At 38.5% G+C, this 27252-nt stretch overlaps 3 gene segments (V, D, J or C); all 3 read left to right on the top strand.

Annotated features, from left to right (window-relative positions):
* The first annotated feature begins 7343 nt into the window (after positions 1-7343).
* On the top strand, positions 7344-7849 carry LOC119800445. The segment is given in 2 exon segments: positions 7344-7395; positions 7509-7849. Coding segments are annotated over 2 exon segments (393 nt in total).
* Positions 7850-16414: 8565 nt separating this feature from the next.
* On the top strand, positions 16415-19114 carry LOC121676964. The segment is given in 3 exon segments: positions 16415-16463; positions 16641-16967; positions 19071-19114. Coding segments are annotated over 3 exon segments (420 nt in total).
* Positions 19115-25553: 6439 nt separating this feature from the next.
* On the top strand, positions 25554-27222 carry LOC121676965. The segment is given in 3 exon segments: positions 25554-25605; positions 25766-26162; positions 27117-27222. Coding segments are annotated over 3 exon segments (555 nt in total).
* Positions 27223-27252: the final 30 nt, after the last annotated feature.

Consider the following 27252-nt stretch of genomic DNA (forward strand, 5'->3'; position numbering starts at 1 on the left):
GTGAACTGCATTTGCAAGTCATTCTTTTAAGAAAGAAGTCAAGGAAATGATGCCGTAACCTATATTTCCATTTGAATCATAATATAAATGAGAGCTATACTATAAAATTGTCAATGCATTTATTTCATATTATTCATATTATAAATAATATACATGTTGAAAAGTTGTTAAGTATATCTCTGAAACTCTCTATTACACTAATAGTCCATAGAAAAGGTAGTTTATCCCATATACTTGTGACTGTGTTAAGTTTAGTGAGGGGGCAGTTAGAGTCAGGAATCAAGGGGCAGCTGTTGTGGAGATGCCTCAATTGAGGTATCACAAGTCTATGAGGACAGAAAGTCAAACTGTGAACTCAGTGTGGTAGCCTGATATTTGTTATTGTTCCTTTACTAAGTATATCATATGTTATTCTGGATACAAGCCACATGAGCATAGTGAAGTGAAGAACTATACCTCTCTCTCAGAACAATACATATCTCTCAGAAGATATGTAACAGTCTCCATGTTGAGTAGAGTTGTTGAATTTGATGTACAAGTATACAAGTAATTGTTTTTCTAGCCTCATTGTTTATATATCAACAAGCTCACATTTCAGAAAAGCACCATGTGCACTAGGACTGTGTAAAAATGTCTGTTTGTCCTAGTTCACTTAGCAAATGCAGTATCACTCACAGTATAGGAAATGTTATGAATGCAATAAGAGTGGTAAAGCTGTGAACTTTTTCAGTTCTCTTCAAATACATTAAAATTCTCATCCAGAAAAAAGATTCTGTAAATGTGGTCCCTGTAATAAAGGCTGTTATGAGTTATCCTCAAAGATGAAAAGCAAGCCTTAATGAAGGGGAAAGACAAGATTGTAATCATGGTGATAAAACATATAGTTCTTAACATATAATTCTTCTTTAAAATAGGACTAAATTGTAAAATTAATTCATACAGATATAAATATCCAACAATGTATTAAATGTAGTAATGCTTTCCTATGTACCATTATCATTGTAAGCATGAAAAAAGTCAAACTAGAGAGAAAACTTCTGCATATACTCAATGTGTTAAAGCCTTTGCATGTCATCTTCACAGGCATGAAAAAACACATACTAGATTGAAACCCTATGATGAAAATGAGTATGGTAAATCCTTTTCACATCACAGTCATCTTCAAATGCATAAAAGATCATACACTGGAGAGAAACACTATGAATGTAATAAGTGTTGTAAAACCTTTGCATGTCACCATACTCTTCAAATGCATAAAAGAACACATACTGGAGAGAACCCCTATGAATATAATCAATGTGGTAAAGCCTTTGCATGTATAGGGATCTCTGAAAATGTAATAGAACCCATACTGGAGAGAAACATTACGTATGCAATTAATGTGCTAAAGGCTTTATCATAGTCATCTTTAAAGACATGAACTAACACATGCTGGAGATAAACTCTATGAATGTAATGAGTGTGGCAAAACCTTTGCACTTCACAGGACTCTTCAAATTCATAAACGATCACACAGTGGAGATAAACTATGAATGTAATCAGTGTGGTAAAGCATTTGCATGTATGAATAATCTAAATCATGAGAAAAATCATACTGCATAGAAACCCTTTGAATGTATTCAGTATGATTAAGTTTTGTACTTTATATAAGAATAAAATTTTGTGTGCAACAATCTGTTAAAACCATGGTATATTACAATAGACATTGACTACCTAAAAAAGATACTGAGGACTTCTTATTATAAAGTATTGTGTAAGATCTTCAGCCAAAAGACTTATAATCACCTACACAGTGATTTGAGTTTCCCTTCTGTATGCTGTGATTGTATTTTGTTACCATTGTTTAATAAAGAAGCTGCTTTGGTCCTATAACAGGGCAGAATAGAGCAAGACAGGAATTCCAAGCAGAGATAGAGGAGAAAAGAAAGTAGAGTCAGACTCATTGTACCTGCTGAAGGAGACAGATGCCCTGGAACCTTACTGGTAAATCACATGTCTTGTGATAAATAATAGGAATGGGGTGATGTCAGTGTTAGCTAACAAAATCCTGAACCAATAGGCCAAGCAGTGTTAATTATTACAGTTTCTGTGTGATTATTTTGGGTCTGGGCAGTCAGGAATGAATAAGAATCTTCTGCCTATAACATGAGAGTATTTCTTTTGTAGAAATAAATTTGACAGTGTTAACAATCTTTTCAAGACACCATAGACACCGGCAGCTGGCACCCAAACGTACTGGACACTGGCAAGTCCTGAACTAGAGCTTGCTTGGTTTGAAAAGTATTTACTTTATAAAAAATATCTCATACTCAGCACACAGTGTTCTAAGCTTAATCTCTTCTATTACTTCTCATCCTTTTTTCATAACCCACAGAATCTGATTATTGCTGCCCATATTCTTATGGGTGTTGGATCATCTAATGATGCCTGGGCAACACATAAGTGACTACCTTCCTAAAGAAAAATGACTCTCCTGTGACAACAGCCATAATTGCCAACAGCTGCTCATCAAGAAAAGGTGCCTCAGAAGTCCCTTTTACCTCCACAATTGAATTTTACCTGTCTTGCTTTTGTGCATTTCTGGTACAGGTAACCACGGGTCCTATGAGTTCATGTTTATCACAGCCTTGACAGGTCCAGAGAAGAGTATTTTGAAGCTCTCCTCCCCATCTTCTAGATCTTACTGGTTTGTTGTTGTTGTTTTGTTTTGGTGTTTTCACCTTTCTTCCAAGATGTCCCCTAAGCTTTGCCAGGATAAAGAGTTGGTAGAGGTGTTTCATCTATAACTGAGCAACTTACAGTTTCTTTTTCTCAACACTATGACTATTCTCCTTATCCTCATTTTTTACATTTTCAACCTCTTACTTTGTGATGTTTTTCTACTCAGATCTAGGCATTGATGTCCCATTTAGGTTTGGATACTCAATACTTATTCTCAGTACTTTAGGCAGTTAATGCATCTGTATCAGCTGACTGAAAAGAAAGCTCCTTTGACCAAGATTAAGACCAATAATAATCTGATTGTTGGCTCTTGTTTGAAATTAATCACATTCCCTCTTTGCAGTTGGGAGATCTACTTTTACTCTTCATTTGGATGATCAGATGTCAGTGTTGGTTCTAGACAAATGCTTCATAGATGGATGGAGTCTCAGACCTGATCACATCTCTGTAAATATCCTCAGGGCTACATGCTCAAACACCTGCCCTGCTCCTGTTGAGCCCATAACACATCTTTTGTACTGTTTGGAGCCTATGTCAAAATTTTCATGTATATTTTAGTTTCCATCAGTTTTCACCTTGCTGAATTTTGTGTGGATCCAATTCAGTTTTCTTTTTACAGTCTCATAGTATTTTCTGTGTTCCATAAAGTTATTTCTTAATAGTTATAAGAATAAAAATTTTAATATATTTGCCAGCACTAGTGACACCTGAAAGGCAGAAGTGGGCTGTTATTTTCTTCATGTCTTCAAAATGAGCACTATGTAGATGACACTAAGTCTTGCCAGCTCCCCATGTAGCCTGGCCTCTTTTATCTCTGCTGCAGTGAGTGGTCTGAATGTCTAAGTGCCTGAACTGAGGAAAACACTTCCCAGCATGGCCCTTTTCCTGAAAATGTCAAAAGAAGCTATTGTCCAAGTTAGGCTTTTATTTTCATAGTCTGGCATATCTTAACTTCCAGAAACCATTTTTTAATCATTCTAGTGAAAAGTAATAAGTTTCTCTATAACAGTACTAATCTCTTCAATAAATACAGTTGAGTTTTGCTTGAACCTTAACTGACATACTTGCTTGACTGCTTCCTTAAGGAAACACAACAGCTTTGCCTATATTCCTCCTTTCTTCTTGTTGACATAATTTGAATGCTTTACTCTATCTTATTCCTTCCCCAGAAAGCATCTTAATAATTTTTTTAAGTATCCCTGTTCGGTCCTGGAGAGACTGTAGGAGTTAAGAGCATGCACTTGGAGAAAACAATTCAGTCCCCAGCACCCTTGTGTCAGCTCATAACATAATCTTTGTCCTGTTCCAGGTGATTCAGTGCCCTCTTCTGGCCTTTGCAGGCAATGTAAGCACATAATACACAATCATGCTTTCAGGAAGAAAGCAACCATTACATATAAAATAAAAGAAATCAATCTTTTATAGAATAATCCCTGGTCAATCTAATTAATGGCTATTTCTCCCCTCATTTGGGAAGCACTGCCACTTAATCACCAACTCTGAGAAATAACCAATGGGTAAAAAGAACTTTCAATAGTGCCACTAAATTTACAATATACTTTCTTATGTATTTCCCATTTATTCCTCATATTAACTATAATCATGTTTAGTAAATAAGTAAACTGTTCTTCTGAAAAGGGGAGTTAATAGACATGTTTTCAGAAATGCTGAGCATGCTTTTAGACATGCAGAGCACACTCTAGTTACACAGGCTCTATACAGTCAAAGTTCCTGCAAATAAATGGATGCCAGATCATCCCCCAGAGGATGCATTCTTTCAGGAATGTGTTTACCTGAAATGTCTTTCACAATGGCAGACAAAACACTTAGAATTCTCTGAGGAGCTGAGTTTTTCCCCAAATTTTTTCCCCATGCAGCTCACAGAGCAGCAAAGTTATATACCTGCTCTGGGGTTCTTTTTGGAAATGTCAAAGAGTTGAAAAAAACACTTGACAATCTTCAGAATATTTATCTTTATGGAGTAGGAAATGCAACAGATCAGAAACAGGCTTATAACCTGGGCAGTCTTATTTTTCCTTCATATTCTGGATCCTAATAGAAAAAGGACCCACAGAGAAAGACTGCAAAAGAGCATTTTAAGGATTACACTCTATCACAATCAGGTAAACTTTAAACTCTCCAAGGTGAGAAAATTAATTCATAAGCATTTTAACATGCAAGCAAAATGGATGAAAAATTTGTTTGGAAACTCAGATTAAAGCAATTTATTTGAAATATGGTTTTCTTTGCACAAATGGTAGACAATACTAAATATTTCTGTGAGACAGATAAATGATGTATACCAGAAGAATGGAGAACACAGAGAAAAGTTTCCTGGAGTCTCAGCCAGAAGGGAAGAGCATCCTCTTATTCTAAACACCCTTCCTTTGGAATTGTTATCTCCAAATGAGAATTATACTTTAGCTGAGAATGATTTGATGGTATATCTCTGCACTTGCTGTTGATGGGCGCTTCATTACCGAGTACACTGTGGGGATGCTTAGGGGTTGAGCCTGGAAATTTTCTGTCTCCATCAATCTTTGCTTGACTGGGAAGAATTGAAGCAGCAGTGTCTTCTAATGAGTTCTCCACCTTAGATACCGAACATAAGCTGAAATTCTTATTTGGTGCTGACTCACAAGAATGTTTCATCTGATTATCCAATGGTGAATCAGGAGAGGGTTTAATATGATTATCCAATTGACAATTTCCAGGAGCCTTCTTCGTGGCTTTATTAATTTCGACTGCAATATTATTAATCTTAACTTCTTCAGATTTCCTTCCTTCCATTTTATCCTGTTGGCAAGTTACATTACTATGTGGTTTCATATCTAAGAACGTATTCTGAGACACTGAGTGAGGCATTTCTAAAACTGCTGGTGAAAAACCAGTTCGTAGTAAGCCCAACGTAGGAGATACTTGAGAGTCCAACTTATGTTGCTGCACAGAGTTAAATTTCGAGAGTTTAATTTTAGTCCAGTTGGAGTTCCTCTTCTTTGAGCTATTTATTCCATTTAGTATGCATTTCACAGGCTTTGTTTTCCTACTAGGAAAGAAACGGTTACACTGCATGTTCTGGTTGGTTTCTTTCTGAGGGAGCATTTGTCTTTCAACATCAGCCCCTTCCGATGTGACTTCTGTAGGCTTCTCCTCATGCTTGAGAATTTGAAGCTACTAAACTATACTTAAAAAATTCCTCAAAAAGAGAACTCCAAGTGAAATAACTTGCAGTAGAGTCTCCATTGATTACTTCTCTGTCCCTGACGGTTGCAGTGGGAAGCTCTCATGTGGCGCCATAAATGACTAGAGTCGCAAAGAACTACAGAATAGTTGTAAACTCAATGTGGGTGGGTGGTGTCTGCGCTGTTATTTCTCAGAAATACTGCACTGAGTATACGCCCTCATTACTGGACTTCATTTTGATACTTGTCTATCTTTCATAGTGCCCTCTACTTTTAAAGGGTTTATATGTTGAAAAACTGCTGTGGCCTTTTATGACCTGTATATAATGTACAATAAAATAATAAAATACTTGATACCTCTTCTAAGTGAAAAAAAAAAATAAACACCCTTCCTTCCAACTCCCTGTGCATCAGACATATGAGGATACGGTCAAACATCTCCATGGAGGATTAACAGGGAGATATGGGGTGTAAAATAAATATAAGCACTGGAAATCTGATATTCAACCAACTTTACTCATCATGACAATGCATCAGTTTTCCATTTCCATGTTGATCTCTTCTTTCAAATGCCTGGGTCATGGTGGTTGGAGCAAAGACTTGGGGTAGGAGTCATGGGAATTATCTGCTTTCCATTCTCTTGAAAGCAACATTTCCTGATCTGTGTGTTGATTACAGAGCCTAACACATTGCATGTGACTCTATATGACACAAGAACAAATGTCTGAGTCTAGGGGTTTCTGATTACAGCCATTCCTATAAGGGTATCAGCATGATTCACTTAGCAAAAAAAATCTCACCTGTGAGTGTTTGTGGTCTAGACTAAATTCAGTAGGCACCCAGAAGCCTATTTTTATTTATTAAAAGTGTGTGAACACTGAAACCTGTATTGCAAACCTTGAGCTGATTGACTGGAAATGCAGGTGGCACAAAACTGGGTTGGTAAGGAAGAGTGTATGGATCTAGCAGGAGTAGAGGGAGCAAGTAAGTATAACCAAATATTTCACAAAACATTCTCAAAAAACAATAAAACAAGTAAAAGTAGATAAATTTTATCAGAAGTGTGTGTATGTGTATGTATGTATGTGTGTATTCTTTTATGTACACTCATTACCCTACCGACCCAGGATACATATAGCTCAGTAACATTGGTGATTTCAGACATCCACTAGAGACTTGAGACCTGTCTCCTTTGGGTGAGGCTTCAAGTTTATTTACTAAGTGTTGTGTAGACATTTGTGTGCAGTTTGAAGGGAAATCAGCAGAGGGTGCTGCCTCTTCAGATGTGGTTAATGTCTGCACTTATGTGGTGGCTTCACATGATAGACTGTCATTGTGCAGAAGGAGATCTTTGTTTATGAGTGAGGAGTTTCAATAAGGTTCTGAGGAGACTTGCCCTGTGAGTTTGGTGAACTCAAGAACCAAGTGTCACTGGCTTCTATGAACATGCTTCTTGACATCTGCTCAGTTTTGCTGCTCCTCTTAATGCTCAGTAAGTTACATTTAGACTAAACAATGATGATGTCATTTTCTTACAACTATGGAAGTCTGTGCCTTTGTCTTCACGTAGAAAAGTCATTTCTTCCTTTTTTTTTTAATTTTCAGAGAGGAGCAATGGAGACTCAGTGACCCAGACAGAAGGTCTTGTTACTTCTACAGAAGGGTTTCCTGTGAAGCTGAGCTGCACCTATGAGACTACTAGAAGTCCTTACCTTTTCTGGTATGTGCAATACCCGAAGAAAGGCCCTCAGCTACTCCTGTGGAGCGCCACAGACAACAAGAGGACAGAGCACCAAGGGTTCCACGCCACTCTCCATAAGAGCAACAACTCCTTCCACCTGCAGAAATCCTCAGTGCAGCTGTGGGACTCTGCCCTGTACTACTGTGCTCTGAGTGACACAGTGAGGGAGACTGCAGGGGAAGCTGCACACAAACCAAGGGTGTAGGAGGGCTGAGGGGTGGTCTTGTGAGGGAGAGCTTTATGTCTTATCTACATGGGGTTTACCCAGATCCTGGAAAACAGTATCAAATCTCATGTCAGATCCCTAGAAAACTAGGAATTTGGGGATATTCTGACAGAATAGGGTGAAAGTCATTGCCAGAGACAACGTGGGTTTTGATCCCCTTTAATACTCTTCTCTCCTGAAGTGGATGATCTCTCACAGAGAACATCTCCAGGAAAACTCAGACATGGGATTTATAGCTACCAAGATGTCTTAACAAAATTTAGTGATTTAAATTCTCTGGCAATATTCTGTTCTTACCCCACAAATTTATGACCAAATGAAAACATTAAACTCTAGTATTTAAAAATCTGCCTCAATCTCACCCCAAATGTTATTCATATTTTTCCTCTCCTTGGTCAATGTTATAGAGAGCTCATTCTATCTTCTAGTCCCAGTTATTGTTCTTTTGTTGTGAAGAGAAACCATAAAGTAGACAATTTATATTGGGGCTTGATTATAGTTTCAGTGTGTGAGCCATGATGATCACTGTGGCAAGCATAGTATCAGGCAGTCAGCCATGTTTCTGGAGTAGTAGCTAAGAGCTTAAATCTGATCACTAATAAGAGGCAGAGAGAGAGGGGGGGAGACGGAGAGGGAGAGGGAGAGACAGGGAGAGACAGGGAGAGAGGCAGAGAGAGAAAGACTGGGCAGCTTAGACTTTGAGATTCCAAAGCCACAACCAGTGACCCATCACCTGTGACAAGACCACACCTACTGGTCTGTACTAAACAGTCCACCAATTCAGAATGAAACATTCAGATAGATGAGCTTATGGGGCCTTTCTCACTGAATCCTTCACACTCCCCAATAGCAATCAATTTGTTAATCTTCTAAGCAAGTACAACTGTTGGAACTCTCAAGATAAGGACCAAAAAGCAGCTCCTTCTCTTTTCTATACACCATGTAGGAGGCAGCCTAGTCCTGAAACACTCTTGAAAGTCCTCCCCTTTCATGTCCACTCTCATAGGCCATTGCACTTTGCTTAAATTCTGAGCACATGGTGCAGTCACTCACCTGGGATTAGAGTTAGGTTCTCTGATAATTCTTCTGCAATGTAAGAAAGGAAGCCAAGGTTTTGATCCATCTCAATTCTGGAAACAAAATACTGTTTAAAGAAAGTTCTTTACTATTCATATTTATCTTTCTGAGAAGGAAAAAAGATCTGACATCAAAGGCCATTGTGACCCTCAAGAAAGATTCATGTTTGTGCTCACAAAAAACGACAAATTAGTATATGCACTCTTATTGTTTAGGAGGCAAAATTAAATGTCAAACAGCATTTTTAAATTCAAAAACTACTTAAATGGCACAGCATAGATAGAATCTCTCATAAGAGTGCTTGTCAAACCTGGAATGAATGCCAAATGCAATAAAAAACCCCACAAGTGCCAGGCATGGGAACCGACCCTTCAAGTTGTTAGTTGGGGGCTTCCAGAGTCTCCTCCAAATGAAACAGGCTATTGTTATTGTCCTTGATTGCCCTCATTGAATTTGAAGGCAAGATCTATTTCTAAGGTTGTCACATATTTCACACATAGGACTTGTAGAAAGTCAGCTAGAACTGCCCTGAAAACTCTTCCTTAAGGAGGAGTTCTCATAATATATGAAGATATCATGTAAGAATCCAAGGAGAAATGCAATCAATAGTCCTTCATGTTGTTTAAAGACTATAAACCAAAATAATGACCACCAAGGCAAGATGTTCAAAAGGGTAAAATAAGAGCACTTTTATCTTTGGGGAAACTAACATATGCCTTACTGAATTCAAGACTGCTCAGTAGCAATGAATTCAGGTAAACACTGCAAACATAGTTAACTACCCATGCCTGGAGAGGACATAGATCCTAGAGAAGAACTCACTACAGCCACTTTCCTAATTCTATGCAGCTTCTAACTGTATCCTAAATACTTATAATTTTACACTGCTGGAGTTCATTCCAGAAGATCACAGAAAGTGGAGAGGAGGTGTGGAGTAGTAGCTAAACACAAAAAGAAGACTTATCTGGGGATGCAAAACTTCATTTTCCTCTCTTAGTTTTTCTCTTAGCAATTTTATATCACCTAAGGCAAAAATTTCCATGCAAGAAGAAAATCACCTCACAACCAAAAGTTGTGTTTTCCAAAATCAAATTAAAAATTTTACACAGGAAGAAATCACATTATGATCACAGTTACATGCTTTATTAGATCCCGACATGTAAATTAAACATTTCTTTTTTATTAATTTTCAAACCATACATCTTCACCCCAAAGCAATGATTATTTTATTATTTCAGGTAAATGAAAACAGTTCTCTTGAGCAAGGTAACCCAGACCTAAAAAAACAAACAGAGTATTATCTTAAGTATGTGAACTCTACTATTAATATGTGTGTTTCATTTGGAATGATGTTAGGTATCAATAAGAGGTTGTGAGTGAGGAGGGCATCTACAAAGGAAGTGGAAAAAAATCCATAAAATGTTAAATGGAGCAGGTATAAATGATAGGGGAGTGGATGAGTGTGTTGGGTAAAGGGAGGAATGTGAGGGCAGAATGACTAACACTAAAGTGTAGCATGATTAATAAAAACCCAGAGACAGATACTGAGGTTTGATCAGAGGGTCAGAAAAGCAAAACAGCCAGCCACTTGCTTTTACTTATATCTCAGTCTAAAATGGCAATTCTGCCTCCAGGATTCCTCAGAATAAGACTGTGAGAGAGTTGTCTTTTCCCATCTTATATTCCTCTGTGGAACTGGGATTAAAGATGTGCACCACTACTGTCCAGTTTCTATGGCAAACTAGTGTGTCTACTGGGATTAAAAGCATGTGTCACTACTGACTGGTATGTAAGACTGACCAGTGCAGCTCTTTTAGTCTTTGATTGGTGTAGGAGGGTCTTCTGTCTATGTTGTTTTCATTGGCTGAATAAAGAAAACTGCCAAGACAATTGCCTGTATTGTTTGCATACCTCTGGGGCCTCTGAACAATAACTCCCATGTCTGGTACTGAGACTTTTATTTAATAAATTCACCTAATTTCCCCACAGCTAGATTTCTGAATGTAAAATCATAATATGAGAGTATTAATTTGATAAATTATGACATTAAGATATTCCTTTCAGAGTATGTAAGCCAAATATCCAGATTGGAATAATATTTATTGTAGGGTAAAGAACACATGCTCCAGAGTACTTTACCCAAACAGACTCAAGGTTTCAGGGGAGCCCAGTGATATGGTCACATAGTCTTCAATTTAAATTGATTTTTTTTTAAGTAAAATACTTTGAAGACTGTTCTTTGCCAAATACCCCTCAATTTTAATTTTCATTGGTCAGGTGATGGTAAAGAAACCATAATCATATTTTGGATCCGGTTAGGTTGAATGACTGAGTTGAACTTATTCGTGTGACCCACTGTCTTCTCATTGTACACATATATAGTCACCAAGATTTTAAGGCTTTTATTTAATGGTGTTTTACATTATGTCTATTTGTTTCTCAGTTCCCTATCTGAAAGTCATGTTGGTTTGGTTTATTTCCAGTCACTTTCTAGTATTGGAATTGATGTCTCTCCTCTTTGCTCCCAATGTTCTTTGACACTCTTATTGCTCACTGTTACCACACTGTACACTCTGATCTATCTAAATAAAATCTGTCCTTTATGTTCTTACTTTGACACCAAAATTTTATCATTGAATGCTACATGTTAACACAAACACTCACAAAGGAGGGAGGTAGGGAGGGAGGGAAAGAAGAGAGAGACTAGTTAACACTCAAAATACCTTGTGAGAGGGAGAATTGTGGTAGTGGAATAGAAATGTGATGTTCATAACTCTCTTGCCCCATGGTGTCCATGCATGGCATAGTCTCCTCCTGTGGCCAAGACCTAGACTATGGACCATGACACTTCTGAGTCAAGTTGTATTTTATAAGAATGGCAAAGGGACTGCACAGAAAACTAAGCCTCTCAATTCAATTCTGAGTTCAACAAATTAAAGACGTCTGTAAACTTGCTGGTTATTTTTAAATATACAGTTAAAATGTTTATTCAAATTTGTACTCTCCTATTTACTCTTCATATGCTAACATATCTGCAATATTCCTAGCAACATGAATCACAACTTTTTGTTGGTCAGTTGGATGACATTGTGTAGAATTCTGGAAACTATGCCGTCTTCTGATTCCTATGTCCCTGGTGCTTGTCCTGAAATCTGTAAAGATGCTGCAATTTCCTCACTCTAAAATATCTTATTTTTCCATTTCAGGTCATAACTAACTATATTTTTTTAAAAAAACTCACAAGCTTTGTACATAGAAAGAATTAAACTTTCTCTGTGCATGATGAAAAGTCTTGGAATTCACAGTAAGATGTCAGCAAAGATAGGCCACTTCACTGCCTCTGTGAACTTGTTATTTCTCAATTGTCCTCTAGAGGACACTCCTTTCTAAAGAGTAAATGGTGTATTTATAGATTAGAATAAACCCCATACCCCCACTCCCTCCCTCTCCAGGCCAAAGAGCCATCAGGGTTCTCTACACTATGTTGAGGGAAGGGAAGGGGGATGGGGAGGGGAGGAGATGGCAATTTTTAATAAAAATAAATAAACTGAAAAAAAGAGAGAGAATGACAGTCTCCCTCTCCTTATGAGAGATCATATCCACAGTTAAGAAGCCTTGCCCTAAGGTCAATATCCCAAATTTATTGGTGGAATGAATTCCCACAATACTTCCCCTTTTCATCTAAATAAGGTTCTAATCCTGACATAAAACTATTTATAATATCAACAATTATCAAGTATTTTTCAGGAGAAAGAAAGGGCTATAACATAACATACACAAAAATAGAACTACAAACAACAAGAACAATGTCAAGCAAGAAACACATACTGAATGTCCAGGCTATAAGTAATTGGCAAATAACAGAAATTATTTTATTAACTGTCCTATTCTGAAGAGTCTCAGCCTTATACCTAATTATCTAGCTAAGATAAGAGAGAACAGCAACTCTATCTAGTCTTCAACCACATCAAAGACCTGTGAAGGAAAATAGTATTATCTGAGTAAGCAGGAAGGGCAAGCAAGCAACTTCCAAAAGGTGTAAGAAATGACAAATAGATGGCTACCTGGACAGTCACCCAAAGTCTCTCTGAAACATTAGGGCAACCAACTCCGGCTGTAGGCCTAGAATATCTGACAGACCATTTTTAAAAGAAGGAAAATTTGAAAGACTGTCCTACCCTGTCTTGACAAGGTTTAGCAGTTGCTTTTCCTTGTATCCTGCTTGTCCAGTTTGAACAGCATGCTTACTGTCAGCAGTTGAGGCAAGGGCAGTTTTTTGATCAATACACCAATTTTTCCAAGAAGAAAACAAGCTCCATATGGAGTGTCTTCAGTGCCCATCATTCTCTCAGGAGTAGAAAAAAAAAGAATAAACCCACAGAAACCTTCCTCCCCCATACCCTGTCATGTCTCTCTCCCCTTATACTCCTCATGCCCCTTCGATGTTATGCCTCCTGTGTTATACTACACTATGTCTTCCTCTTAAGCTCATTCACTTGCCCTAATGGTCTGGTTCTAGTTTCCTGGCTTCTGCAGGAGGAGCGGGGTCCATAGAGAGTTGTGGGAGGAGGTGTAAGGGGAGTAGAGTGGTGGTGGATTCTATCTGAATACATTATGGTCATGTATGAAATTACTAAACAGTTATTTTTTAAACCTCTTCCAGTGCTGCAGTAGAACATACTTTATGCAGATGCCAGAGACAGACCAAGGGAAAGACAGTCAATGTCTGTTTTCACGGTCTCTCCAATGTCCCCAGGATGAAGGTATCTAAACTTCCTTAAGGTCAGAGCAACCTCTATCTACCTCTCTTATTCTTCAGGCTGTATTTGCTTCCTGGGATTCTCCAGGAAGGTGTGAGCTGCTTCCTGCTCACCTTGGTGACATTGCTCTGTATCTTGAGGCTCAGAGTTGCTCTACTGGCCACTGTCATTCTGCTTCAGGCCTGAATCAGAAAGAATACTGCTCTTTCCCTATGAACGTGGTCCCTCCTTTGCCTAATCTTCCCACAGTACTGATGGTGCAGGAGGATGCTCAGTTGGTTTCCCAGTCTGATGGCTGCATCTGTGCATTTGCAGCAACTGCTATGTATTTGAGGGGCTGCTATTCATGTGTTGTGCCTCAGAGTCCTTTCCTTCATGCACAACACCCTCACCTGGGTCTCCAGAACCATCTAAACTCACACGAGAAAGCCAGCTTGTCTCAGACATGGGAGGGTTTTCAGACTGAGTGCAGGAAGAATGAAAACTCTCTTTACTTGGAGATCCCTGAAAATGGGTCTCAGTCAGCTGGGTGTTTCTCTGCCCTGAGTCACAAGTGCAAAGCTGGACACAAATCACCTGAGACTTGCAGAATAAGAGACCAGAGTCATAGACTCAGGCACTTTCAAGGAGTCGGCATGTCCTGTAAATGCACCAGTAAAGCAAATGTGGAGTCTTGAGAAATGCTTCATGTGTGTGGTATAGATTTTAGTTACCATTTATTTTTCATTTTGATAGAAAGGATCTGTGTTCTTTTCTTCAAAATTTCAATTTCAACATTCTGTATAATTTTTATGAGGCAATAAAAATTCACATTTTTCACAGCATTGTGTTACCTGAGTCAAAATTCTACCAAATTTTCCTACAGCATTGGAAGTCACTAACTGGTCTAATACTGTTAGAGACAATGGTGGGCTGAGATAGCATAAGGTTGGTTATGTTTTGTGGGATATTAGATTGTACTGTGTGAAGAGATGTTTTCCCTCCTTGCCTGTCTAAGATACCTTTTGATTGGTTTAATAAAGATCTGTATGGACAATAGCTTAGGAGGATATAAGCAAGACTTCCAGGCAAACATAGGAACTCTGGGAAGAATCTGGAGCAGCTGATTATCCAGTGAGAGGCAGAGAAATTTGGACACACAATATGGATGAGGTAATGAGGTATATGGCAGAATTTAGGTTAATATAAATAGGTTAATTAAAGTTTTAAGAGTTAGTGAGAATAAGCTTAAGATAAGGCCAAGCTTTCATACTGAAAAGAAGTGTCTTATTATTATTGGGAGCTGGTGGTTCAAATAAAGCAAGGCTATTGCTGTGAGTTATTGATGAGGCAATTGCTTATTTTCATAACTAGTCTCATTTCTCAAGTAGTCATATTAATGGTGAAAATTTTGAAATGCATTCCTCTATTTTTATGAACTCGAGTGCATTGTCTCCTGCAGTCACCATGTGCAGCAGCACAGCAGCTTCTGGCCCTGTTCCCAAGGATGCAGCTCTCCTGCACTAGCTTCCCCAACCCACTTCCTTCCTATGTGGTCACATTTTTAAATGACATTTAGAACAAACCGTGACTCTGCAGAAATGTTCCAATTTTTAAGATGCATTCCAGAACTATGAGACTGTTACATTACACTGTCGTTATGTTCCTGGGTTTTTGTTTTGTTTGTTGTTTGTTTTCCCTTACCTGCTGCAGTCATTTCACTTCAGTTATTCCACAGGTGAAGATTGTATTTAATGTGTACGATAGTGGGTCTGTGCAAATGTCTGGTACATTTAGACAGGTTCTGCGGAAGACAGAAGAGGGAGTTAGGTCCCCAGGAGTTGGAGTTAGAGGCAGCTGTGTGCCACCTGAAATAGATGCTGTAGAGGGAACTAAGGCCTCCTAGAAAGACAAAGACCTTTATCTGCTGAGCCATCTCTCAGACTCTAATAAAAGGTCTGTAGTTAGAACATGCATCTGTTTCCTGAGGTAAACCATTAGCTGTTGCTTCTCTGAGTGTGCCAGGTCTTCTTACAGCTGAGGCTTGGTCTCCTTGGGAGGGGCTGGTCCTCTCTTGCTTCCAGGATCCCTAACTGCATACAACACCAGAGTTTTCTCAAAATGCTCCCCACACTATTGTAGACGGAGACTGCTTGTTCATTTCCCGGCTGCCCAGACCAGAATAATGACACATAGATTATATGAATTACAACACTGTTTGGCCAGTATCTTAGCCATAATTTTAACTAACTCTTACATCTTATATTAGCCCGTTTATATCAATCTGTTTATTGTCACTGTGTATGGCCTACTGGTAAGGTTCTGGCTGTGGTCTGGTGTCTTTCTCCTTTAGCAGCTACATGGCATCTCTCTGATTCCACCTATTTTCTCTCGTTATCACTGTTTGAATTTTCTGCCTGGCTTTACTTTACTAAGCAATTTATCAAAACAGCTTCTTTAATAACCAATTGTCACAAAACATATTCATAGCACAGAGAGGGGAATCTCACATCACCCTGTGCTTTACCCAAACTCTCACTCAGCCAGGTCTGGTTTGGGAGGAGCTTCAGGCTTCATAATCTGGGAGGGAACTCAGCAGTGTCTGGTCTGCCAGGGTTCCTCAGTGGAGCTGACTGGATGTAAGAGAACAGAAACTTCAACAGCTATCCTGACACCGCAGTCTAGGTGTTGGTTACTTGCTTCTGTCTCCAGCAGTCAGGCAAGCACCATGAAGAGGCTGCTGTCCTCCCTGCTAGGGATGCTGTGCGCGGTTTGCTGTGAGTCTGACTGTCCACATTCAGGGGACAGCGAGGATTCTATTCAGCACTAGGAGGGTGGGGAAGCAGTTCAGGAGTTCTGCGGATCTCACACTTCTCAGAGGGCATGGGGTCGTGTTCAGGATTCTGTGTATGCTCAATGACTCTCATCTGTGTTTTTTCTCTATTTCTAATCAGGGGTGAAAGGGCAACAGGTGAAGCAGAGTCCTGTGTCCTTGGTTCTGCAGGAGGGAGAGAATGCAGAGCTGCAGTGCAACTTTTCCACCTCTGCAAACCAAATGCAGTGGTTTCACCAAAGCCCTGGGGGACCCCTCATCAGCCTGTTCTTCAATCCTACTGGAACAAAGCAGAGAGGAAGACTGAAGTCCACGACAGTCACTCAGCAACGCCGCAGCTCTTTGTACATTTCCTCCTCTCAGACCACAGACTCAGGCACTTATTTCTGTGCTGTGGATCCACAGTGCTCCCCACACACCTGCAGCCAGAACACAAACCTTCAGCTGGGTGGGTGTGTCCCAAGAAGGACAACTGCCTTGTTTAGTAGCTCTTTTCAGTATTGGTAGAGTTGTAACTTCAGGTAGGGTTTTGGCTTCAAAGCTTCAGAACTTTGGTTTTATCTTCAATTCTCAATATATACTCCTCCTTGAAGCCTGAATGTTCACCTTAGAACTAACATAGAAACTAATGGGAGGGCAAAATCAATGTGATTATTTAAGCCTCAGTGTGATGAACTCACAATGGATAAAGAGAAAAGGAAATGAAAGGCAAAGGCAGGCTTCCAGGTGGACAGGGTCAGGGGTAGTGAAGAGAACACACACTGTGGAAACAACAAGAACATCAAGTCATGAAAGAATTTACAATAACTGTATAATCTAGGTTCTTTTATGTTGCTGTGATAACACTCTCTGAGAAAAAGCAACTTAGAAGGTCAAGAGATTTACTTAGCCACTTTTATGTCATAGTCCATCTTTGGTGGTAATCAAGGCAGGAACTCAAAAAGGAGATTCAAACATAAGTCATTAGGAATTCTGTTGCTAACTCACTCAAAGACTCATAATTAAGAAGTTTTCTTACATGACCCAGGAACACTTTTCCACAGAATGGTGAAACCCACAGTTATACAGTATTCATTCAGTACATAAATTTTATAAAGTTGGTAGAGTTTTAATGTTAATTTATTGAATTTAAAGAAGAATTTTGGGAATATTGAAGTATTTAATCTTCTAAATCATTATTTAGAATTACCCTTTTATATATTTCACTATGCTCATCACTGATTCGAAGATTTCTAGATGGAGATTTGAATGTCATTAAAAATAAGAGAACAGCAACTATGAGAAACTACTCAACATATATCATGTTCAATTAGCTTTAAATAGAATATCTGAAAACCTCTTATAACTTAAAAAATAGAATAAGTGACTCATCCTAAAATGAATCAAGTGAGCAGACCTCGTGAAAAGGAATATGTATGTGGTAATGAAGAAATGATTAGGATGTAGTTAGAGATTGTGTTGGTTTACTAATTAGTGGTTGTAGGTTCCCCTCTGAGATCCATGAGTTTTCTAGCAGATGGAGGCCACTGTAGAAAACACAGCAATCAAGGTCTAGTTCCTATGGCTATGTCTATAATATAATTCTTGCACATATAGTTCAGGAAATACTGAAGAAGAGGGGGAGGAAAGATGATAATAACTAGAGGGTCAGGATTTTGCTGTACATTGTATCTCCTAAGAATGTGAGAAGCTACACACATGAAGACTCACCAACATGACTCTCTAAACATGAGCTGAAAAAGAACAACAATGACATGTTAAGGTTCATGAGGAAAGAGCACAAAGCATCAATCCTAGCTCATGAGCTACTGTCAGCTAGGGAATTCTGATAGTTGGAGACATAGTTTTCCCAGAGATGATTATATCAATTGGTTATCCAATACAGACTAGTCAGTCTTGAAACAATACTTACAATCAACAATGTACAACTGAGCGGTGACACATATTTAGGAATAAATATGTTTATATATACATGTGTAGCAACAATTAAAGAAAGAAATGGCCATAAAGATGCAATAGAATAAGGAGGGAATTATAGAAAATTTAGAAGGATGGCTTGATATGATTATTATAATAGTAAACATAAAAGAAATGATAAAAATTTAGTAAAAGGAAAATAAAGTTTTTGGTTTAATTATCACGATGTGAACATCCAGTCTATGTAAGGGGACAATAAAACAGAAATCAGGTGAAATCCAGATGTTTTATTATTATATAATAATCACATTTTAATATTAAAATAAAAACTGAGTTTTATTGTAAATAGCAAGAATTATAGTCTCATTTTATCTTATGAATGACTCTTCTCGTTCTTCAGAATGAAGTAGTTTTAGGCACAATAGAAAGATAAGGTATCATGAAGATTCACGGTGAAGGATTGGAAGGGGAAGGAGAGAAAATTAAGTTATAGCTAAACTCAACATAGACACAATTACTTTCCATCTCAAAAATGTTGGCAGCAGAGAAAGATTTCATGCCTTTCTTTCTTCAAAAAGTGGGCTTCTAAGCCCAGGACACTGTTGAGGGTGAAGACCTTCTTATTTCTTCACAGAGGGGCAGTGCTTCTTCCGTGAAGGTGATGCTGAGACTCCTTGATAAACTCTTTGTTGAAATAAGCGAATCATCTCCTTTGTTGCCTAAGTTTCATTACAGAACAAATGCATGTATCTGTCTAGCCATTTATCTGTAATACATATGTTTATATATATGGGGCCCATAGAGTTGACAAATACGATTTTTTTTTAATTACAACACTGTTTGGCCAATCACTTAAGCATATTGCTAGCTAGCTCTAATATCTTAAATTAACCCATTCCTATTATCTGATATTTTAGCATGAGTATCCAGTCACGTTGATATAGCTTGTGCCTAGAATTGTGTTAAGTGTTCTATCCACTTCTATGCATGGTTTGAAGCCAGTTCAATCTTTTCCTCCATCAGGATATTATCTGACTCTAGCAGGAAGTGGTGTCTACATTCTTTCCTTCATTATCTTGTCTAGATACACAGCTGACTTGGGAAGTTTCAGGTTTTTTTTCTGTTCTTGAGTTCTAATTTTCAGAATGAAGATTAGAGCAGCATGTGTCATACATGTATGTGCTCATACAACAGACTTGTAGGACCTCAGCAAATACACAAAACTTCTTTCTCATCTTGTTTAACTTTTCAGTATTCAATCATTTGATATTTTAAATATTCTAATATCAAATGAAAACTTCAGAAACAAGCAGCCCATTTACTTTAAAGCACCTGTTTGCTTCCCGGTAGTATCAGGAATCCCCACCAGTAACTGTGAGCATCGTGGTCCAGCATCTCACTGCTGTCCTTGCCACTGGTCTCTTCTCACTGAGCAGCCATCAGTGTCCTCAGAATGACTCTTCAGGCATCAGAGTGCTGTGAGGTCCTGCAATAAAGACATGCAAAAGAAAAGGCACATGTACAGCATGATTAATGTGTACTCAGAGACAGATATCAGAGTTTAACCTGAAAGTCAGAAACACAAAACAGCCAGCCACAGGGTCTTACCTCCACCTTAGTTGAAAATGGTGATCCTGCCTCCAGGAATCTCAGAATGAGACTGCATGTAAGAACTGTCTCTTTCCGTCTTATTAAAGGCATGCACCATTACTACCCAGATTCTGTGGCAAACTAGTGTGGCTACCTGCAGTTAAAGGTATGTGTTTGGTTTGTAAGGCTGATCAGCATGGCTGTTTTACTCTCTGATCTTCAGGCAAGCTTCATTTATTAAAATACAAATGAAACATCACCACAAACATATGTTTCATTTTAGTGAAATGGTTAAAGTTTTTCAGAGTGTATATGCATGTACAGAAGAAAATATAGTGTGTGCATCTGAAAGACGATTAATAAAGACTCAGGGGCAGATATTGTGGTTCAACCTGAAGACTTGAAAAGCAAATCAGCCAACCACTTGCTCTTACCTTGACCTCAGTCTGATGGCAATTCTGCCTCCCAGAATCTCAGAATGAGACTGTTCCTGAGAGCTGTCTCCTCCCTCCCTTTTATAATCCTCTCTAAAACTAGGATTAAAGGTGTGCACCACTGAGATTAAAGGCATTCACTGCCTGGTTTCTATGGAAATTAATGTGGCTACTAAGGTTAAAGATGTGTTTTACCACTGCCTGACTGTAAGACTGACTAGTGTGGCTCTTTTACTTTCCCAATCCACAGGCAAACTTTATTTATTAAAATACAATTGAAATACCACTACATGTTTCAGCACTATTTGTGATTTAAGGCTGAAGATCATCATGAAACGTATTCTCCATGGCAGATAAATGTTGTATAGGTTGGATAGTTGTTTGAAAGGAGTAAAGGAAACAGAGAAGATACCAAAATACAAAAAACAAACAAACAAAAACCTAGGATGCTGATGTATAATCTGTTCAGATAAATTTTTTCTTTTCTGTTCTTTATCTTGTTCTCTCTCTCTCTCTCTCTCTCTCTCTCTCTCTTCTGTTTTGAGAGAGTTTCAGGTATCTAGACTAATGTCAGACTTGTTGTATAACTAAAATGCCTTTGCATTTCTGATTGTCCTACCTCTATCTTCCAAGTGCTAGAATATGTGCCCCATGACCAATTTATACATGCTGGCAGCCAAACAAGGATCTTGAAGATGCATACAACTGACTGGACTACATCCTCAGTCCTTTCTGGAGACTTTGTGGAACATGGACCATTGCCTGCTGATGGGCTGTGAATGAGCCTATGATGATGTTTCATATACAACAACACCTTTTCTGAGCTGTAGCATCCCTACAGTTTTTAACTCCTATTATTTACAGCACAGAGACTCTGCTTTAGTATATGTTGTTTCATTTATTCTCCACATCCAATTGATGCCTTGTATCAACATATAAAGCCAAACTGATTTTAGTATTTGTATTTCATCTATGAAACTACGGATGAGTAATATACTAAATGCTTTTTTCAAATTTGAAGATGAGAGCAATCAAAATGCTGCAGTCTCGAAAGTGTACATCCTGTGCAGGCTGCGGAATGTTTTCCACCCTTTCTTACTCATCTGAAGATCAAAGACTTTCCAGAGTTGATAATTCTATTAAATTCAATTTTTCCACAGGTATATTTTTAGATACATTTAGTTGACCTGGTCTTCATTTTATAAGGACATAATGAAATTTCAGTTCATTAACATCTATCATTTGTAAGGTCACGTAAATCATGAAATAGGAGCAATTACAGTAAAATTTAAGTTTTCTTAAGTGGATGGAGCATATATTATCTATGCTTCATTTGTTCATGACCTTATCTCATAATGGGATTGTATATCCATTGTGTGCCTTGATATATCTTATTAATAGTTGCAAGAAAATCCAAATGTCCTGGGCCTGAACAGATGGCTCCATGGTCAAGCATACTTAGTGTATTCTTGCTCACCTTGGCTGTCCATCCAAGCTAGGATTTTGTCTGACTTAACATTACAGAGGCCTTGTAATAACTATGATAAAACTGCAGCTTCATATATGCAGCTGCCTTGCTGAGTCCAGAAGACACCATTTCCTAGTAGTTATTCACCACTGCTGACTCCAATGCTCTCTCTCCCCACTGATCCCTGAAACTAGGGAGGAGACATTAGCTATGTTACATAAATATCCCATTAAGGCTGATCATTCCACTGGCTCTTATTCTTTGCACATTGGCTGATATGAGACACAGTTTTAATCAACTACTGTGATCAGTTTCTCTAATGAGCGTTGAGATTTCCATTAATCTATGTGTAAAATGCTGTCACTAGGAGATGGATTCATACTATGTCCATTTAGTAGAGTACTAGTAGTAAATTCTCTCCTAGGATATATGACATATCTAGCTAGAGATTCTCAACTTTATAATGGTGTCAGATATGGCTTTCATCTTATGGAGTATTATCAGAGAGTAATTAGTTACTACCAAGGTGTTTCTACAACTACTGCAAAGGTGACTGTGGGCATGTCTTTCTAAACCAGTTATTATTGTAACTCATGTGTCCACAGCTGTGTGAGACAGACGATTGCATTTCTCTTTTGGTAGCATGCATAGCACATTCCAGCAACATGAAAGCCATATAGTAGGGAGGAAGTGTCTGTGTCAGTACTAGCTTACTTTTTGCATGGTTTATGATGCAAGTATGTGATAACTTCAGCAATAGGAGCTTAGTATCAAATTCTGATGGACAACCAAAAGCATTTATAATGTCCTATAATTTTGGGCAGTTGTATCTGTGGGACTACACTAGCCAATAATAGTGGGTATTCTGGTTATTTTTTTGTCAAATTGATGCAAACTAGACATACTCAGGAAGAGATAACCCCAGTTGAGGATATTTTTCCCCTCAGGATAGTGTGTGAGAATGTTATGGGAGCATTTACTTTATGTTTGATGAGGGAGAACAAAGGCTATGTTTGGGCAACGGCATCCCTGGGCAGGTGTGTTCTGATTTTTACCTCTTAGAATAAGAAGTTTGGGTGTGTTTTCACTTGCCCCTAATCCCAGCACTTGGAAGGCAGAGGTAGCCTCCCAAATGAGTTTTAGGTCATCCTGGCCTGAGCAAATTCTAGGACAGCCAGGGCTACATCAAGAAACCCACTGTTGAAAAACCAAATAATCAGAACATGAAACAACCTAAATTCCTTTCAAACAAAAAAGATAATGAAAATGTGGTACATTCACAAAATGGAGTACTATACAGCAGAAAAAAATAACGACGTTTTGAAATTTGCAGGCTAAGAAACAGCATATTGAGATAACCCAGACCCAGAAAGATAAATAAAATATATTTACAAGTGGATCTTAGATATAAAGCTAAGAAAACCAGCCTACAATTCACAATTCCAGAGAGCTTAGACAACAACAAGGACCCTAAGAGAGACATACATGGATCTAATCTACATGGAAGGTAGAAAGAACAAGATCTATCTCCTGAGTAAATTGGGAGCATGGGAGAGGGTTAAAGGGGAGGGGAGAGTAAGGGAGGGGAGTAGAGAAAAATGTATTTTTCAATAAAACAAATTAAAAAAAAGACAACATTCTTGAAACAAATGTATCGAAGACAAAGGCCCTATGAATGCTTTTGCTTCAAATCTGTCAATAAAATATTTTGTTTTCTTCTAAAAAAGAAAAACCAAATGTGATATATATATATATATATATATATATATATATATATGAAGTTTATAACTATTTTGAATTTTACAGGAATTTAAAGAAGACATTACTTATGTTAAAAAGACTTTTAGCTGGGAGGTGGAGGCACACCCAGCACCCAGAAGGCAAAGTCAGGCATATCTATCCCTGTTAGTCTGAGGCCAGCATGATACATAGTGCTGGTTCCGAGACAGCTGGAGCTGTTACACAGAGAAAACCTGAGTCCTCTGCAAGGTGTGGTGGAGTCAAATGCAGGTTGCAAGCAGAGGGCAAGGACAGAACCATGCAAGTGTTCTGTTACCAGGCTGGGGATGGTAGCAGGGGGATTGAAATCCGGGAAAGAAAGGACAATGAAGATGTCTTAACTGATTCACAAGTCTGTGTGTTCCCCAAATAGACAGTGTTCATAGGCATTCACAGTTGACAGCAAGGAAATGGACTAGAAGCAGGGGGTGTTGGCAGCATCCACAGGAAGGTGTTGGGGAATATATTTTCAGAGGTGTTACTTTTGTTCATGCTGCATTTGTTAACACTGTGAACCTGTGATTATTTACCTGATGGTCCTAATATATGAATATATATGAATATATATGAATGGCCAGTAGCAAGCTCAGAGCAAGGATAGGCAGGGCTGACAGGCAGAGGGTATAAACAGAAAAAGAAATCTCCCAGGAGGAGAATGAGGAACAATGAGAGAAGAGGAGGGCGCTAGGGACCAGCCACCCAGATAGCCACAGAAAAAGAAGGAAAGTAAGATATATAGAAGTAAGAGAAAGGTAAAGGCTTAGAGGCAAGTGGTAAATGGGCTAATTTACATTAAGAAAAGTTGGCAAGAAACAAGCCAAGCTAAGGCTGGGAATTCATAACTAAGAATAATCCTCTGTGTGTCATTGATTTGGGATCTGGGTGGTAGGCCCCACAAAAAGCCAAAAGAGAAAAACATCACACAACAGATGGAGGAAAGATAGGTTTATTTAAATGTTTGATTATTCTATCAGTAATTCAGTCTAGATGCTGTGGGAGTGAGTGAAGTGGATGGTGCCATCTTCAAGATCAAATAACTTCTGAGACCTTTCCTAAGAGTATCTATGTGTATTTATGATTCCAGGCCAACTTCTCTGGAAGAAAAGATGCATGGATAAAAAAATTCATATCTGTATTGTCGACAAGAGCTCACTGAAATAGGACATTTTCCTCTTGAAACTTGAAGCCCATGAGAGACAAGAAAAGATCTTTATCCAAATGACAAAGCCGCCAAGGATAAATACTATCCTAAGTATCTATCTCTGAGGAAAGTAAGAGTTGTTTGGTGAGTGATTTACATATTCTGGGATATGTAAGTAGATTAGTGAATCCAGATCTAGACAAGAGAAATGATATACACACACATACACCTTTACATAAAAATGTATCATGTATATACATTTATATAAGAAATCATCATGTGTATATGTTTATACATAAAAATTATACATATTCTATGTTAGGTATAGGTATAAGAAACAGAAACAGACTTACTAGTGTATACGAATACCATCTTGATATCTCAACACTTGAACCCACTTGATATGACATATTGCTGTTTTATGTGTCTGAGTCCCTCACAGATCAGAGAACACTTAAGCAGAGGCCTCACCGGTTAAGGATGCAACCACCAGGTGGTAGTAGATCTCAACTGTGGGGGAGAAATTACTTCCTTGTTTACTGATTGTGCAGGTTTAGGGCAGAAGCACAGTCTTTTTTTTTCAGTGACTGAGTGGGTGTCTCAAAAGCTATAATTGTTTCTGAGAAAGAACAACACCCTGGTAGCTGTAGCTGATCTGCTTGTCATCATGATCTATGCTTTATCTTAACTTAATTAGGAAGGACAATGAAGAAATATATTCTTACTTTATTAATGTTTCTGTGGCTGCAGCTGGGTGGTGAGTTAAGATTTTAGGGACACAGAAAGCTCAGTGGGCATTTCTGATACACCCAGGAAGAACTCTATTTTATTCAGGTTTTCTCTAGTTACTACAAAAAAGGAGAATCCTGGATAGTGATAATCTAATATTCATTCTTTCTTTCCATCTTTCTACATAGGGGTGAGCCACGTCAAGAAAGTAGAAGAGCATCTTCCCACCCTGAGAGTTCAGGAGGGAGCCAGTGCTGTCACCACCTGCACATATGTACATAGTGTCTCGTCCTATGTCCCTTGGTATAATCAAGGACCTGGAAAGCATCCTAAACTCACTGTTGACATTCATTCAAATATGGAAAGAAATTTGGATCAAAACTTGATAGTTTTCCTGGATAAGAAAGCCAAACATTTCTCCCTGCACATCACAGGCATCCAACCTGGAGACTCTGTCATGTACTTCTGTGCTGCAAGTGCATCCTGCTCCCCACGTGCCTACAGTCTCTCCTCAAACTTTCCAGGAGGTCTGAAATCCCATCCACTTCCTGTGGCACAGGCCTTCCAGTGCAGCGTTTGTCAGCTGTTAGTTGTCAAATATAAACTATAGTGTAGACATTAAAAACACAATATAAGAACATTTGCCTCAAGTCACTGGAAATCATTTTGGACAATTTTCTCCTTCCTTCATTTTAAAAAATAATTCTAGACATTGAAATAAAATTTTATCTTCCTCCTTCCCTGGTTGCAGCATGTGGTGATTGTCACAGAGAACCAGAACTCACTGTGCTGTAGAGATGAAGAGACTACAAAACATTCAGTCCCACGTGGGACATATCCATCATAGACCCTTCTCCAAAGGTCAGAGTTCACTGAGACAGAGGGTGCAGAGAGAATGTCAAAGCCACAAGTGGCGGATGGCTACAAAGAGACAGTGTTTTCTGGACATAGCAGGGCAGCTGGATATATGAATTTACAGACGTCTATAGCACACGTGAGACTTGCAAAGGATCAGATCAGACAGAGTTCCAGCAAGAATAGGGAGTGTGGACATTCCCACCCATAACTAAGGAACTATGTGCGGTTGGTAGCTAATGGGAGAAGGATTCTGGTTTATTTATTGATGCAGCCCCAGGTACATAGACTACCCTCTACTAGAAGGCCACACATCTAAGAATATATGCATTGTACAAACTGTAATGCACACCTGGATGAATTTTATTTTATTTGATGGCAGGGAACACAAAACTGGGTTGGTAAGGAAGAGTGAATGGATCTGGCAGGATTGAACAGAGCAGGTGAGTATAATCAAAATTAATTGCAGAACATTCTCTAAGAACTAATAAAATAAAAAAGTAGGTAAGTTTTATCAGAGGTTTTCTGCATTTGTGTGTGTGTGTTATTTAATTTATGTTCGTCACACTAAATCTCACAGATGCACACAGTTTAGTAACATTGGAAATTTCAGGTATCTGCTGGGAGCATGAGACCTGACTCCTTTGTCTGAGGTCTCAAGCTTATTCACAATGTGTTGTGCAGACATCTGTGGTGCAAGGTGAAGGAAAACCAGCAGAGGGCACTGCCTCTCCAGATGTGGTTAAAGTGTACAGACTGTCACTGCACAGAAGGAAGTCCTCGTTTATAAGACAGGAGCTTCAACAAAGTCCCAAGGAGC

The sequence above is a fragment of the Arvicola amphibius genome, chromosome 13, assembly GCF_903992535.2.
Source record: "Arvicola amphibius chromosome 13, mArvAmp1.2, whole genome shotgun sequence".
In the NCBI taxonomy this organism is placed as follows: Eukaryota; Metazoa; Chordata; class Mammalia; order Rodentia; family Cricetidae; genus Arvicola; species Arvicola amphibius.